This window comes from Trachypithecus francoisi, unplaced genomic scaffold, assembly GCF_009764315.1.
Source record: "Trachypithecus francoisi isolate TF-2019V2 unplaced genomic scaffold, Tfra_2.0 Lachesis_group3, whole genome shotgun sequence".
Taxonomy (NCBI): Eukaryota; Metazoa; Chordata; class Mammalia; order Primates; family Cercopithecidae; genus Trachypithecus; species Trachypithecus francoisi.
Window position 1 is genome coordinate 131,719,014 of NW_022681468.1, and position 15,945 is coordinate 131,734,958.

Genomic DNA, 15,945 nt, shown 5'->3' on the forward strand with positions numbered 1-15,945 from the left:
TTCCCAGGCGAACCTGGTCCTCCGCGTTCATTGCTGACAGGAGGAAGTCTGTAGGAAAATTCTCCCTCAGCTGCTACTGACTCAAAGTCTAAGGATGTCAGAAGAGCCGGCCTCGTTTGTAGGAAGCACGAGGTCTCTCAGTCATTCATGGTCACAGGTCCCAGTTTGGGAGAAAGGGCACAGAGCGCTGTTCTTTTGGGAGAGTGCTTTTCAACAGGCACCTGCATCCCCCAGGCTTCTCTTTTCAGTTTGCCACTTCACAGTAATCATTTCTGGCTGGCGATATACCTGGGGAACCCAGCAGAAACAAATGCAAACCTGCTCTGGAAGAACAGATCCACAGCTCAGGCCACGTGGAATTCCCACAGGGAAAAATAAATCTCCCTGAAGAATTTACAATACAGATGTATAAAACACTAAAGGAAAAGATCCTTTATGAATAAGAGTCAGTAGATAAAATAGGCAGAATGATTCACTCCCCCAAAACTCGAGATGACAGAACAGGTTTAAAATATTATAAATATATTAGGCTTTGGTGAGTTAAGGAAATTAAAGAAATAAGCACATAAGAAAAGAAACTAAAAAAAGAAAAAAAAAAACCAAACAAAACATATAGAAATGAAAACATAATGAAACTAAAGACTCAATGAATGTGTTAAACAGAAGATTAGATAGAACCAAATAGGGAATTGGTGAACTGAAAGATAGATTTGAAACAACTATACAAAATTCAGTATGGATTAAGAGAATAAGAGAAGAAATATGAAAAAAACAGTTGAGACTGAAAAAAAAGACAAGGTCAAACATGCATACCAATAGGAGTTCTAAAAGGAGAAAACAGACTGAGGGAAAGACAAGGTAATAAAGATGAAAATTTTCCAGAATTGGTAAAAATTGTAACTCTTTAAACTGAAGATAAAAAATGAGTTAAGCACTAGACATAAGTTCACCTCTAGTCACATTATGGTGAAATTTCAAAATAAAAAACAAAGTAAAACTCTTATTAGTTACCAGATAAATTCAGATTATTAAGGAACAAAATGAGACCAACAGGCTTGTCAGCAGCAATAATAGAGACATTGGAATGACACCTGAAAAATGCCAAGCAAAAATAATTATCAACCTGAAATGTATCAGCTAATTTATCATTCAACCTTGAGCATAAAATAGACACATTCAGACAAAGACTGAGAAAGTTCATCTGTCACACACCCTTCCTGAAAAATTTTCTAAAGGAAGAACTGCAAGAAGAAGGAGATAGAACCCAAGAGAAAGTAGTGAGTGTATGCAGTAATGATTAGCAAATAAACCAGTAAATGATAGGAATGCATTTTTACATAAGCAAATAAAAATAAGTTTTTATTTTAAAACACCAGTAATAACCATAATAATGAGGGAAAAATTTATTAGACAACAATGACATGTAAGATGGAGTGGTTGATTGGAATTAGGATTTTTTAAAGTTTTTATGTTGTTCAGAAGAAAAATTGATTTACTTAAATATATATGTAATTTTTTTTTTTTTTTTGGACACAAAGTCTTGCTTTGTTGCCCAGGCTGGAGTGCTTTGGCACAATCTCCACCTCCCAGGTTCAAGCAATTCTCCTGCCTCAGCCTCCTGAGTAGCTGGGATTACAAGTGCGCACCACTATGCCTGGCTAATTTTTGTGTTTTTGGTAGAGACCAGGTTTCACCATGTTGGCCAGGCTGGTTTTGAACTCCTGACCTCAGGTGATCCACCCGCCTCAGCCTTCCAAAGTGCTAGGATTATAGGCATGAGCCATTGCACCCAGCCTAAGGGTAAATACTTTAATAGAAAGGGCACACAGAGGAGAAAAGGCAAGAATAAAGAAAGCTGATCAACTCAATAGGAGGACATAAGGAAGATCAAAGCAGAAATTACTGAAGTGGAAAACAAAGAAACTTCTAACTTCTTTTTAAAATTTGAAAAGAGGATGTCACCTCAGATATAGTAGAGATTTTTTTTTGTTTGTTTTTTTTGAGTTGGAGTCTTGCTCCGTCACCCATGCCAGAGTGCAGTGGCACAATCTCAGCTCACTGCAACCTCCGCCTCCCGGGTTCAAGCGATTCTCCTGCCTCAGCCTCCTGAGTAGCTAGGACTACTGGTACATGCCATCATGCCCAGCTAATTTTTGTATTTTTAGTAAAGATGGGGTTTCACCATATTGACCCAGCTGGTCTCGAACTCCTGACCTCTTGATCCACCCGCCTCAGCCTCCCAAAGTGCTGGGATTACAGGCATGAGCCACTGCGCCTGGCCAGACCTGTAACTTTTAAAGAAATTTTTTCTTGTCATCTGTCCATCCCTCTCTTTTTTCATGCACATGCTGAGTAATCTTCAAGAAATAGATAACCCCCATTTTACACAAAGTGCTCCAGAAAATAGAAAAAAAAGGGGAAATTTTGATTCATTTCATGAATCTAATATAACCTTGGTAATAAAAGTAGAAAGAGAACAACAACAACAAACAATGTTCTCAGCAACAAAAAAATGATATATGAGGTAGTGCAAATTTGGACAAACAGAACAATGGCTCTGAGTAGTCCAGATACAGAACCACATACACGTGTGAACAGGTATATGATAGGAATGTCATCACAATCAGTGGAGAAAAGATAGACTGTCAAAATTGGTCCTGGGACAATTGTCTATCCTTCCAGACATAGATAATAGACCCCAATCCCACATCATACACCAAATGCATTCTAATTATTTAAAGACACAAATATGAAAAGCAAAATATTAAAAGTCAATAAGAAAACACAAAATACTTTAATGTATGGATTTAAAATAAATACAAATATCCTATAACAATTAAGAAAAAGTAAAGTATCCCAAAGAGAAATGTGCAGAGGCTTTAATCAGGCAATTTACAAAAGAGGCACCTAAACATTTAGTAAATATATGAAAAGATAATCACTGCACTGGAATTGAGTACAATTACTAGTGAAATTCCATTTTTCTATCTGTCAAATTAGCAACATATAAAAGTTGGATGATATCAAGGGAGGTTGAGTATATGCTAAATGGGAACTCGTGTCGCTGCTGGAAGTACAACTTTGAAATCACTCTGGAGAGCGATTTTATAATTCACATAAAGTTGAGAACGCACATACCCTAAGACCACCAGGTCCTCTTCTAGGTATATACTCCAGAGAAACTCTTGAACATGTGTACAGGGAGACACGTACCAAGATGTTCAATGCAGCAGTCTTGGTAATTGTAATCAATAGTGAGAGGGCGATGGATACATAAGCCAGCCATACATGTTCCCAAATTATCAAATTTCAGAAAGTGTCTCTGGGGAAAAGTCTCAGACTGGAGGAGGTGTACAAGCTATGAAGCTATATATGTAAATTTTTAAACATATAAAACTATAATATACTTATAGACAACTGTAGTAAAAGTTCAAAAGCATATATTAGAATGTTAACTGCAGCATGGTTAAGAGAAACTGGAGAGATTTGATTCTAATCCCAACTCCATCACACACTTGCTTGTGGTCAAGTCACTTAACTATACTAAGTCCTAATTTCCTCATCTATAAAATGAGAGCAATATCTTTATCTCATTAGATTTAGTTTAGATTTGGTTTAAGGATCAAAGTGTCTGGGGTATAGAGTATGCTCAGTGTTAACCTTCTTTGCCCTCTCTTTTCCTTGTCATCATACTTGACAGGAGAGAGTCTCGGGTCTTTAAACTCTTGCTTCAAGGTAAGGATCTGAGGAGAATCCTCAGTGTTGAGCACTTCTGCACATTGATTTAGAACCTCAGACATTCTTTTTTTTTTTTTCTAGATTAATAAAGTATTTTAAATATAGAATTACATAGACATGATTTTCAGAACATTGCAAATGATATAAATCTTAACACTGATAAATACAACTTCTAGAATTGCCAGATGTTTTATCAGTTCTTAATATTTTGTGAAACAGTATACTGAATTTTAATACCAGCTGCAGAATATTAAAAATATTTATAAAATTTATCATTTCTTATTAATTCTTTTTTTTTTAATTATACTTTAAGTTCTAGGGTACATGTGCATGACGTTTATATCATGTATAACTCCCCAATGCAATCCCTCCCTCCTCCTCCCTCCCCATGATAGGCCCCAGTGTGTGATGCTCCCCTTCCCGAGTCCAAGTGATCTCATTGTTCAGTTCCCACCTATGAGTGAGAACATGCGGTGTTTGGTTTTCTCTTCTTGTGATAGTTTGCTAAGAATGATGGTTTCCAGCTGCATCCATGTCCCTACAAAGGACGCAAACTCATCCTTTTTGATGGCTGCATAGTATTCCATGGTGTATATGTGCCACATTTTCTTAATCCAGTCTGTCACAGATGGACATTTGGGTTGATTCCAAGTCTTTGCTATTGTGAATAGTGCCGCAATAAACATACGTGTGCATGTGTCTTTGTAGTGGAGTAATTTATAATCCTTTGGGTATATACCCAGTAGTGGGATGGCTGGGTCATATGGTACATCCAGTTCTAGATCCTTGAGGAATCGCCATACTCTTTTCCATAATGGTTGAACTAGTTTACAATCCCACCAACAGTGTAAAAGTGTTCCTATTTCTCCACATCCTCTCCAACACCTGTTGTTTCCTGACTTCTTAATGATTGCCATTCTAACTGGTGTGAGATGGTATCTCATTGTGGTTTTGATTTGCATTTCTCTGATGGCCAGTGATGATGAGCATTTTTTCATGTGTCTGTTGGCGGTATGGATGTCTTCTTTTGAGAAATGTCTGTTCATATCCTTTGCCCACTTTTTGATGGGGTTGTTTGTTTTTTTCTTGTATATTTGTTTGAGTTCTTTGTAGATTCTGGATATTAGCCCTTTGTCAGATGAGTAGATTGCAAAAATTTTCTCCCATTCTGTAGGTTGCCTGTTCACTCTGATGGTAGTTTCTTTAGCTGTGCAAAAGCTCTTTAGTTTAATTAGATCCCATGTGTCAATTTTTGCTTTTGCTGCCGTTGCTTTTGGTGTTTTAGACATGAAGTCCTTGCCCATGCCTATGTCCTGAATGGTATTACCTAGATTTTCTTCTAGGGTTTTTATGGTATTAGGTCTAACATTTAAGTCTCTAATCCATCTTGAATTAATTTTCGTATAAGGGGTAAGGAAAGGATCCAGTTTCAGCTTTCTACTTATGGCTAGCCAATTTTCCCAGCACCATTTATTAAATAGGGAATCCTTTCCCCATTTCTTGTTTCTCTCAGGTTTGTCAAAGATCAGATGGCTGTAGATGTGTGGTATTATTTCTGAGGACTCTGTTCTGTTCCATTGGTCTATATCTCTGTTGTGGTACCAGTACCATGCTGTTTTGGTTACTGTAGCCTTGTAGTATAGTTTGAAGTCAGGTAGCATGACGCCTCCAGCTTTGTCCTTTTGACTTAGGATTGTCTTGGCAATGCGGGCTCTTTTTTGGTTCCATATGAACTTTAAAGCCGTTTTTTCCAATTCTGTGAAGAAAGTCATTGGTAGCTTGATGGGGATGGCATTGAATCTATAAATAACCTTGGTCAGTATGGCCATTTTCACGATATTGATTCTTCCTATCCATGAGCATGGTATGTTCTTCCATTTGTTTGTGTCCTCTTTGATTTCACTGAGCAGTGGTTTGTAGTTCTCCTTGAAGAGGTCCTTTACATCCCTTGTAAGCTGGATTCCTAGGTATTTTATTCTCTTTGAAGCAATTGTGAATGGAAGTTCATTCCTGATTTGGCTCTCTGCTTGAACCTCAGACATTCTTAAAGGGACAGAACTCCCAAGTACAGAAGTACCAATCCTTGAAGGACTGAGCATTGAACATAAATCATAATAACAAGAGGCAGGTGAAACTGACTGTAGACATCCTCTAATGTTCTGCTGTGGTGGAAAGAGCTTTTGATAAAATTCTGCAAGACTGTGGGTGTCTGTTCTCTCATCTGAAAGATGCAAGGGTCAGGCAACAGAGGCCATCTTCTTCCAAAGCTTCTGAGTGAGGGCCCGAGGATGGTGGATACCTGCACGACGTGGACAGACAAACCACCCACAGACAGAATCATCCAGGGTACTGCTGACAGCAGGGGCTTCTGATCTATCATCTATTGGCCAACTGACAGCTCTAACTCTGTGTGACCCTCAGTCCTGGGCACCCTAGACTTGGAGAGATGGATGGTTTTGTAAAATAGCAAGCTAGAAGAACCAAGCATGGAGGAAACAGAGAAAGAACAGGTGGCTGTTGAGCCAGAAAGCAAGAAAGAGAAGTTATGGGATCTCTTGAGGCCCACTTTCCTGTAGGTCCTTTGCTCTGAACCAAAAGAGTGGTCTTAAGGAGAAGCTAGAAAACAGAAATACTAGAGGAAAAATACAGAGCAATGCATGGTCAGTGAGTTTATCAGAGCTGTGAAGACATCACTGAGCCACCTCAGAACCCTGGTGTTACTTGAGGTTTGAATGTGTTTGTAGGTGGTAAAGAGATCCCAAGACTCTGCTAGCAGATCTTCTACAAAATGTCCCCACCACCATCACGTCTGTTCTGTAAAATCATCTTTTGACACTGCTATTGTATTTTAGGCTGTAAAATTTGTCAAGTTTTCTTGGGCTTTCACATGAAAGGAGTTAATTCTCATCAAATGATGGTATTAGGAAATGACTGGAGTCAAGATAACAAGCCCAGCTCTTTCATTCAAGGGCTGATAAGTCTCTTAATTATGTTACACTTGTCTCTCCATCTGGCAAAACATACTTGATCGCTCTCCTTTCTCTCTCTTCAGGAAACATATAAACAGAAACAAGAATTTGGATGAGTGAATACTCTGTGCTGCTCGAGGGAAGAGCACAGTGGAAGTCCAAGGGCGAGTGTGTGCCCAGGGCAGGTCAGCTGGGCTCTGGGCTGATTCCTGGGATGCATGATTACATCAGCCTCTGCTCAGCTTCTCCACCAATAAAAAGGGCCAGTGATATCTGCCCACCCTTATCTCAGAGCTCTCCTGCCAGTACCTGGGCATTCCAAATAATGTATTAGACCAAAATTGTCCTGGATTCTGCCCTGCAAAGTGAATGTCTCCTTTAATTTGGCTTACGAACTTTCTGATTTCACTCTAAATCCTGACCATAGATTCTTTTGTCTCAAACGCTCCCTAAGGTAGAATAGACCTACTTCAAGATCTGAACAAACTTTGTAATAATAATTTTATCCCTAGGGTGTCTATAACCAGCATATCTGATTGAGAATCCTCTCAAAATGGAGTGACAAACTCTGTGACCCCAGCAAGGAGGGACACTTTCTCACCCAGTCCTGGCAGAAGGTAGGAGCAGGAAGAAGGGAACACTGCAGTGCCTGAAATTTCTCACACACAATCAACCATCCCCGTCCTTCCTTCCTCCTTCCTGTACTGCCCACTCCCCTATTTCCTCCATAGTCTGTGTTCCGGGATAGTTTCTTTCTGTTTCCTTCAGGGCACTCAAGGTAAAGATCAAGGGTACTACTTTTAGCAGAAGTACTTGCATTTTTTTCCATTCTAAGAGATGCTAAAAGTTAGACCTCTAATGTGGAAGTTTGACAGGATGAGAAAAGAATTTAGGATCTGTCCGTCTGCACAGTATGTTATCTACTCAAAAGTCCAGCCCTGGAAGCCTGTCCTTCCACCTTAGGAGGAAATGGGGCTGCTTGCTGGGTTGTCACTTCAGCATCTTAAATAAGATGAGCTCTGTATCAAAGAATCCTGAAAAGTTTGAAGAGAGAGGAGAATATATAAAGTAGTAGGAGTGAGCATAGTTCCTGTGAGAAATGACTAGACATGACTAGAGAATCTGTGAAGTTCAGCCTAAGGAAGAGATCAGCGTTTTGCGTTGCAAACTTTCCCCCGATACTAGTAAAGGTGAAAGGCCTACCTATCCCAATGACTAAAAGGCCACATTAGAGCTAGCTTTTTGGCTTATGACTTAATTGTTGTTGGTTTTAATTGTAGTTTATAAAGAATTTTTCATAGACCTTCTTTTCTCTTAATGCTACCAGTAGGCCTTATCAATCCTTTACACCAACTGCTCCCGATCTTTTGGCACCAGGGATCACCTGTACCAGTCTGTGGCCTATAGGTTGGGGACCCCTAATTTATACCATGGTGTGGATTAGTTTGAGATGCTCCCCATAAGAGCAGTTTTTGAAAGAAGGGAAAAAAATAGCACCAGACTCCCAAGGTCGAGGGAAAAAACCGATCTCACATGTTTAAAGGACTGAGCCCTTCATATCCTCTGCCATCTTTTTAATGCTCCCCTCCCCTTTGCCTTATCAATATACAAAGCTTTTTACTAGAAAATACAAGGCACAATGCACATTCTCTAATAAAGCAGAAACAATTACTTTGGATAAACTTTGAGCAAAACCATGTAGATTTCTTGGTTTAAAAAAATTGTGTTTGTGCAGGAACTTTTTGTTTATACATCCCCCCAAGCTCCAACAAAACTGAAGATGATAATCAAGGTTGCAGATTTTATTAGGGTTCACTTTAGAAAATAAACGTATGGTATAAATGGAAATTAAATATTTCAGGTAATGACTGGCTTTATCCAGAAGATATAAGGTTTAATTTTTCAACAGACAATATCAAGATGTTCTTTATTAAACCCCCACCTTGCGTAGTGGGGAAGACACAAGACCAGTTGAGCAGTGAACTGCTGAAAGTAACTTTCACTTACAATGCAGAAAGCATGAGATTATGAAACGGGTTTTTCTTAAGAAATAAAGAAGGTTTTAAACTTTTTGGTTGCAAAAAAAAAAAAAAAAAGGATATGTAGTTCACTTCCTTCTCTGTTTTCCGTAGAGCACTAAGAATTGTAACTGAATTTGCTTCACTTTTCTGACGCACTCGTCACTGTGAGGCTGTAACCAGTCTGTACCGACAACTGCTTTCCTCTTTGGGGCCAGATTGTCAGGTAACATGACAGAGGGGTCTCAGTCTCCCTAAGAAAGATTTTCCAGTAAGCAGTAACTGGGAATCATAAGAATCATTGACTTTTATCTTCTCTCTTTTCCTTCTAACTCCTCTTACTACATTATGACAGTGAGTGTGGTCAGAGCAGTCAACAATGAATGCCAAGGGAAGATGAGGAGTGCAAGAAATTGTCCATAGCTCCCTGAAAATACTTTAACGAATCTGGTCTAATGTGTCTCTCAGAGACCAGAAAATTTATGACTGTCTCTTCACGTTACACTAGTTCAATATTTTGAGTTCACGTTTGTTTCTCAATCTTGGCTTAGCTGATGCATTCTGTGCTTATTCTTCTAAATTATTATGTATTTGCCCAAAAGCAAAGAACTTTTAATGCACAGAGTTTATGGGCTACTCTCTATAACTTTAAGGAAAATGAAATTATTTATACCTGGAGTAGGAAATCCTTAAGTAGGATTAAAAAAAAAAAAAAACAGTTGAAATCAATAGTTGCCACATGATAATACATTTCTATTCACAAATGGTCTGGCTCCAGGTAAAACTTCAGGATACAGAGAATGCTAGAACGTGCAGCAAAATGAAAGCCCAGACTACTTAAGTAAACTTTCCAGTCTCTTGTTAATAGCTGAGTAAATCTCTGGGCAATCCTCAAGAGGTTCTTAGAAGTCATCCCTCGTTTATATCTAGAAGGTTCTTGTAATTGTCTTGTAAATCTCCAAAGATCTTTAGAGATTACTTTACTTTAAATAGAGACAAAAAATGATACAAAACTAAGCTGGACTATTGCCTGACATACTATTTCTACCTAGTGCAATTTTTAATTTCTTACAAATCAAGTGATCTGACAGCACAATACTTGTCAAGCACTTGTCATACTGGGATGTCTCTTGCCATCCATATACGTATTTTTGCCAACCATGTTTATTGACTATTGTTGCTTATTCCAGGTGACCAAGTCACCCCAATGCTTAGAGGAAGCAAGCAGGGTACAAATCAGTTCATCAATGAAAACATTGTCTAATGACTGACTTTTAAATCACAAAGCCATTTTAGAGTATAAGTAAATACCTGAAATAAAGAAGGCACTTCACACACTCCCTCTCTTCCATTTCCATCAACTTTTGTGGACAAATGCAATGGGTAATTGAAAACTTAATATCACAACCACTAAATAGTCAAACAGCCTTTAGTAACTTGTTGCTTCCTGGAAAAGATGAATCTGATAATTAACTTAAAGAAAACAAACCGAACAGAACTCTCCACTACCAGCCTGGCAGCTAGGGAGGCAGTATTGGGTCTGAATCGAGGAAATCAGGAAATACTTACAATCATGATGAACGTGCCCAAGAACTCAGAGAGGGTTTCTTTCGCTAAGCAGCTCTTCAAGACCAGTCTCTGCTTGAAGCTTTTCCCCTTTTCTGCTTTCTCTGGCTGCATCTTGGGGCTTCTCTGAGGACTCCTGTTTCCACCAATGCCTACCTGTTGTGGTCCTCACTTTCACAGCCACATGAAAATGGACGTTTTGACAGTGGCTCACAGATTCCTGGAGATGTCTGGTGAGAGTCTCTGACGTACAAATGCCGTTCCAATTAGAGGCTGTGGCTTAATCGTCTTCTGGTGGAACTGTCATTCCCTGTTCGCTGCTATTTGTTTGAACTGCGACTTAGAACCTGAAATCCCCCAAATGATCCTTTTTGTACCTAATAGATTAATCATTACCTTTATTCTCAAGGTACGTTTTTCTCTGTTGGTGTTTTTCAAGAGATGAGAAAAGAGATGTGCCGGTTGTGTTGCCAAACCACAGTGATGGGCCTTTGTCCAGAAAAGATTTGCATGTTACGCAATTGCAGGCTTCTGATTTTTTTTTTTTTTTTTTTTTCTCATTCAGAAGTGGGTGGTTGGAGTGTAGTTTGGAATTGTCAAATCAGGTGTAGATATATCCAATGTAAACATTCTTTTCTGAAAAAGGTTTTTATTGCAAAATGAAGAATTTGAAGAAAATATAGATTTATCACCCTAGAAGACTCATCACTCTTGTTTTCTTCCAGTATCATTTCAGTGACTTCATGATACCACTCTGAGGTTAGTAAGAACCACAGAGGCCATCCTAGAGATAGAGAAATTAACATACAGGGAGAGCATTGCAAGTTTCACACTGCAAGTCACCTCTTTGGTTATGAAACTGGGCTTCATTTGCTAAAGATACTTTAGGATCCAAGAATGAGAAAGATGGAGGAGTCACCTTTTTGGGTTTCTTCTGAAGAAGTATTCCAGTTTGAAAACAATCACTCTTCTTCATTTACCATGAAATATTTAGACATAATACATAGGAAATAAACAATAGCAGCTTGAAATTCTTTACTGCATGGAGATTACTGAGCTGGAAAGAGATCTATCAGCATGTATGCCATCCTAATCAAATAAGAAAGTACACCTAACCAAGGGTCCTAGGTTATACCCTTTAAATTTGATAAATTGACATCCTTGCTGGCAACAAACTGTGTTTGGTACTAGCTTCTTGTCCTGCCAAATAGTCAAGCCTTGTTTTTCAAAACTGGCTTATCTGAAGAAATAGAATACAACATTAGTTTCTAAACACCAAGGCGGGCCTAGTTTCTGATTACCAGTGTGGATTCATGGAATTAGTACCCATGCTGTGTGGTTCCTTCCAGTCCTCCCACAGGGAAGCCAGCTCTGCATCAGGCCCTCCCCTAGCTTTGCAAAAAGGGAGGGAGGAGAGGATATGGAGAAAGCAGCTGATGAGAGGCCAAAGGCAGAAGGAGACTTCTGATCTGCAGGTGACATTTAGAATTTAGACTTTAAAAAGTTATAACTTGCCTGAGGCCACACCACTGCGGAACCAGGACAAAACCTCAGCATTTTGGCTTTAATTCCTGGTGAAGTTATCAGAACTACCATTGTCTAGAAGGGTTACCTATGACCATACCATTACCAAGTCCCAGTGGGTGGACCAGAGAAACAGGACTTTCTTACTGTGACTACAGCTAATAACATGCAAGAGTGTTCTCTGGTCTTCCCATTCACTCATCTAACAACTATTTATTGCACACTCAGTACATGCCAAGCACTGCCCTTAGCAAGAGCACATAGGGTTCTTGCCCTTCACAGAGCCTAGAGTCTAGTGAAGCAGACAGATGTAAGTGAAATAATCCCATACACATAAATACAAAATCACAACTGAGATGTATGCTGCAAAGATGGGGGCCATATTTCTATAAGCAAATATAACAAAAAGATTTGACTTTGTCAGAGAGATCGCTGATGGCTTCTCCAAGGAAATCATGTATGGACTGAGATCAGAAAGAAGCATGGGTTTAACTACATGAAGTGGGGAAGAAAATACATGTACAAAGGCCTTGGTGGGTTTGGGGGTAGAGGGTAGGGGACAGCATGATGTCTCTCAAAGAATAAGAGAAATTTACTGTGGTTGGCCCCAGAGAGAGTGAAGGAGTACAGCATGCAAAATGAACCCCGAGGTGTGGGCAAGGGTCAGACCTTACTAGGCCTTGTAAGTGGTAGTTAGGGCTAAAAGCTTAAGTCATTGAGGTGGTTTAAGCAGAAATATGACACGATCAGATTAGAGTTTTGAAAAGATCCTCCGAGCTGTGAGGTAGAGAGGGGACTGGAGGGGACTTGGAATGGTCATAGGTAGATCCATTTGGGGGTATTACTGAATTCCAGAACCAGGTGGTAGCTTTGATAATGGAGAAATGGAAGGATCCAAGAGTTCTTTATATCTTAAAATTGGAAGAATTTGGTAGATCAGATGTGGGAGATGAGGAAAAGAGACTGAGAAAGGTTGGTTCCTGGTTCCTAACTTGCTGGGGAAAATGCTGCTGAGCCCTGTGAGAGGAAATCCTGGAAGAGGACCAGAAGTGCAGTGGAAGATCGTTAATTCTGCTTGTGCAAAGTTGAGCCTCAGGGGCTTCTGAGTGACGTAAATTAGGAAGTGATATGGGTCCAGATGAAGAAGGAATGTCTGTGTGCTCATGGTAGTGATAACTGGAGCCTGGAGTGAAAAGGCTCCCTAGGGAGAGAGTTTGAAGAGAGCTAAGAGTTTGATATGGAACATTTCATGCTTAGGTAGAGGAGGATGGAATCTTCATTATTTCTGTTTTTCTACCTTCAATTGACAGTCACACTTCTCACCTCCATCATCACAAACAGCTCATCATCAAACATAGCTTACTCATATAAAATATTCACTGAACAAAATGTTCCAGCCACCTAACAAAATGTTCAAAAGCATTCTAAGAGGGTAAGCAATGAATAGTATTCCTCCTTTCTTCCACCTGAGAGGGGGCCTTTGTCAAAATACCCTGACTCCAAAGTGCTAACTGGAAGCATAAGGCAGCTTTTAAATTTCGTTCACTCAGAAAAAGTTTTCATTGAATATGTACCATGTGTTAGGCATAGCATTAAGCAGTGGGAATTTAAAAATGAAAAAAAAAAAAAAACTCTATTATTAAGGAATTAATAGTCTAAGTGACAAAGACACACCATAGAGTAGAACAGAGTTGTAAGCAAGATACTGAACCAAAATTTCTGTCACCATAGGGACATCTGAGCGCTAACTGTGCATTTGGCAACATACAGAGGAAAGAATGAGTACGGTGACTGCCATCAACAGTTCTAAAGCTGATGAGCTTTCCTGGATGCACTGCTATACTGATTCTCCAGGGCTGGCGTATGCTGTTCTTTTGTTAATAGTTCCCTTGGCTCTGCCCCTTCCTACCTTGTCTTCTCCCCAACATTCCATTCTGTGTTTATCTACTTTTGCCTTGCGTAACCATCTTTGCCTACACTCACGCAATCCCAAGATAGAAGCCTGGTGTTTATAAGCATAACCACCTCACACCCTGACCTCACTTCCCCTACATCTCCTTATTCTAAATTCCAGTCCCTCAAAGCCTTCCTCTCCACCTAGTTATTACCTCCTGATTACCCAGGTTAAAGATGCACTTCCCAGCATCTCAGGTTCCATTGACACAGTGACTTTCTTCTACACCCATGTTGCCAAAGCCCAACTCTGGGTATGCCCAACCATCTTTTTTTTCCCCCCCTCAGAATTTCTCTTCCCAGGCTGCTAAATGTTGCTGAAGAAAATCACAAATGTATTGATTGACTCTATTGCAGAAAATTGTGATGTAGGATCAGCAGTGGCCCCATGTTCTTAATCTTTTATTTCCAAGTTTCCAGATTTTAGCATGCATTAAAATCAGCTTCACTCAGAGACTGGTTCTGTAGATCTGGGATGGAGCCCAGGAATCTCACAAGCATACTTGATAATTCAGAGCCCATTCTTTGCCCAGCAGCAACCACATACCTCTTCTATGCCCTCCATCTCACAGTCCCAACCTTCCCACTCAGATGATTACTTTTTTCTCCAAATCCACTGGGAAAGCATAGGTTTCATTGACTGTAAGTCCTTTTATGCTCTTACTCCTAAAAAATTTGCCTTAGTTTTATTTATGTTATCCTCCTTTCCTTTCCTTTCGTTATTCCTACCGTTTGCCCCATGTTGGTGTTCTGTTCCAGCCCCTCTGGAACCTTGGCCAGTCAACATTCCCTTCACTCTCAGTCTCCTTCCAAGGTTGGCTTTCTCCCACCACCCCAGGACCAAAACAAACAGAGGTCTCTCTAATACTGAAAAACATTCCTCAAAGTTGTTTCACTCCAAATTACCACTTTATCTATTAATATCTCCTCCACTTTCTTTCTTTTCCACTTACGGAAGAAGTAACCTTTTTCCCATGAGTATAAAATCATATTACACTGTGAAAAAAATTAGAAGTATTTAAATTAAAATGTTAAAATTTCTTATAATCCCTGTCATCAGAGATAGCCATTGTTAACAGGTTGGAATATCTGCAGAATTTGTTTTAATAGGCTGGACATGGTAACTCACGCCTGTAATCTCAGCACTTCAGGAGGCCAAGGCGGGTGGATCACCCAAGGTCAGGCATTCGAGACCAGCCTGGCCAACGTGGTGAAACCCCGTCTCTACTGAAAATACAAACATTAGCTGGGCATGATGGTGCATGCATGTAAGAGGACCAGCCTGGAAGAGGACCAGAAGTGCAGCGGAAGATCATTAATTCCGCTTGTGCGAAGTTGAGCCTCAGGGGCTTCTGAGCGATGTAAATTAGGAAGTGATATGGGTCCAGATGAAGAAGGAATGTCTGTGTGCTCATAGTGGTGATAACTGGAGCCTGGAGTAAAGAGGCTCCCTCGGGAGAGAGTTTGATCCCTAGGAAGGGATCAAACTTATTTTCGATCCCAGCTACTCGGTAGGCTGACACTGGAGAATCGCTTGAACCCAGGAGGCGGAGGTTGCAGTGAACCAAGATCGCAGTTGCACCACTGCACTCCAGTCTGGCAGTCTGGGTGTCGCAACCAGACTGTCTCAAAAAAAAAAAAAAAAAAGAAAGAAAAGAAGAAGAGTTTGTTTTAGTAGATCTAATAATATATAAGTATCTATTCTCCACCCTAAAAGTAGGGTTATACTACATTTACTATATTAAAATTTTTTCCCACTTGAACCTTCCTGTTTAGCCTTCTATGGCAATGTAAAATTCATCTTTCTAATGACTGTGTAATATTCCCTTGTACAAATGTGCCATAAATTAAACAAACTCCTCTTAATAGGCAATTGGTTGTTTCCAATTATTGTTCATTAAAACAACTCTGCAATGAACATCCTTGAGTATCTCTATCTCTTAGCATAACTTCCTAGAAGTTGAATAATTAGTCAGAGTATGCACATTTAAAGTGTGTTAAAATATTTGTTTTCTCATTTTCTTTAATATCGGGTAATTGAAATTTATTAAATGTTTTTCCCAATCTAACAGTTAAAAAATATTGTTTTAGTATGTATTCCTTTGGCTAACAGTGAAGTTGAGCATCTTTAATGCATTAGCTATTTTTTATGTTTTATTTTTATGTCCTCTGCCTAC

At 39.5% G+C, this 15,945-nt stretch overlaps 1 protein-coding gene across 2 annotated transcripts in view; it reads right to left on the reverse strand.

Annotated features, from left to right (window-relative positions):
* AQP9 (aquaporin 9) overlaps positions 1-10,774 on the reverse strand; it is a 49,292-nt gene extending 38,518 nt beyond the window's left edge. Inside the window, exon 1 of one of the 2 annotated variants that reach the window (XM_033189971.1) lies at positions 10,295-10,771. In XM_033189971.1, the coding sequence (XP_033045862.1) occupies positions 10,295-10,405 (111 nt within the window). In that variant the 5' untranslated portion in view covers positions 10,406-10,771. Of the gene's footprint in view, positions 1-10,294 lie in introns of both variants that reach the window. The other variant, XM_033189972.1, reaches the window with a different exon arrangement.
* Between the last annotated feature and the right edge of the window lie 5,171 nt (positions 10,775-15,945).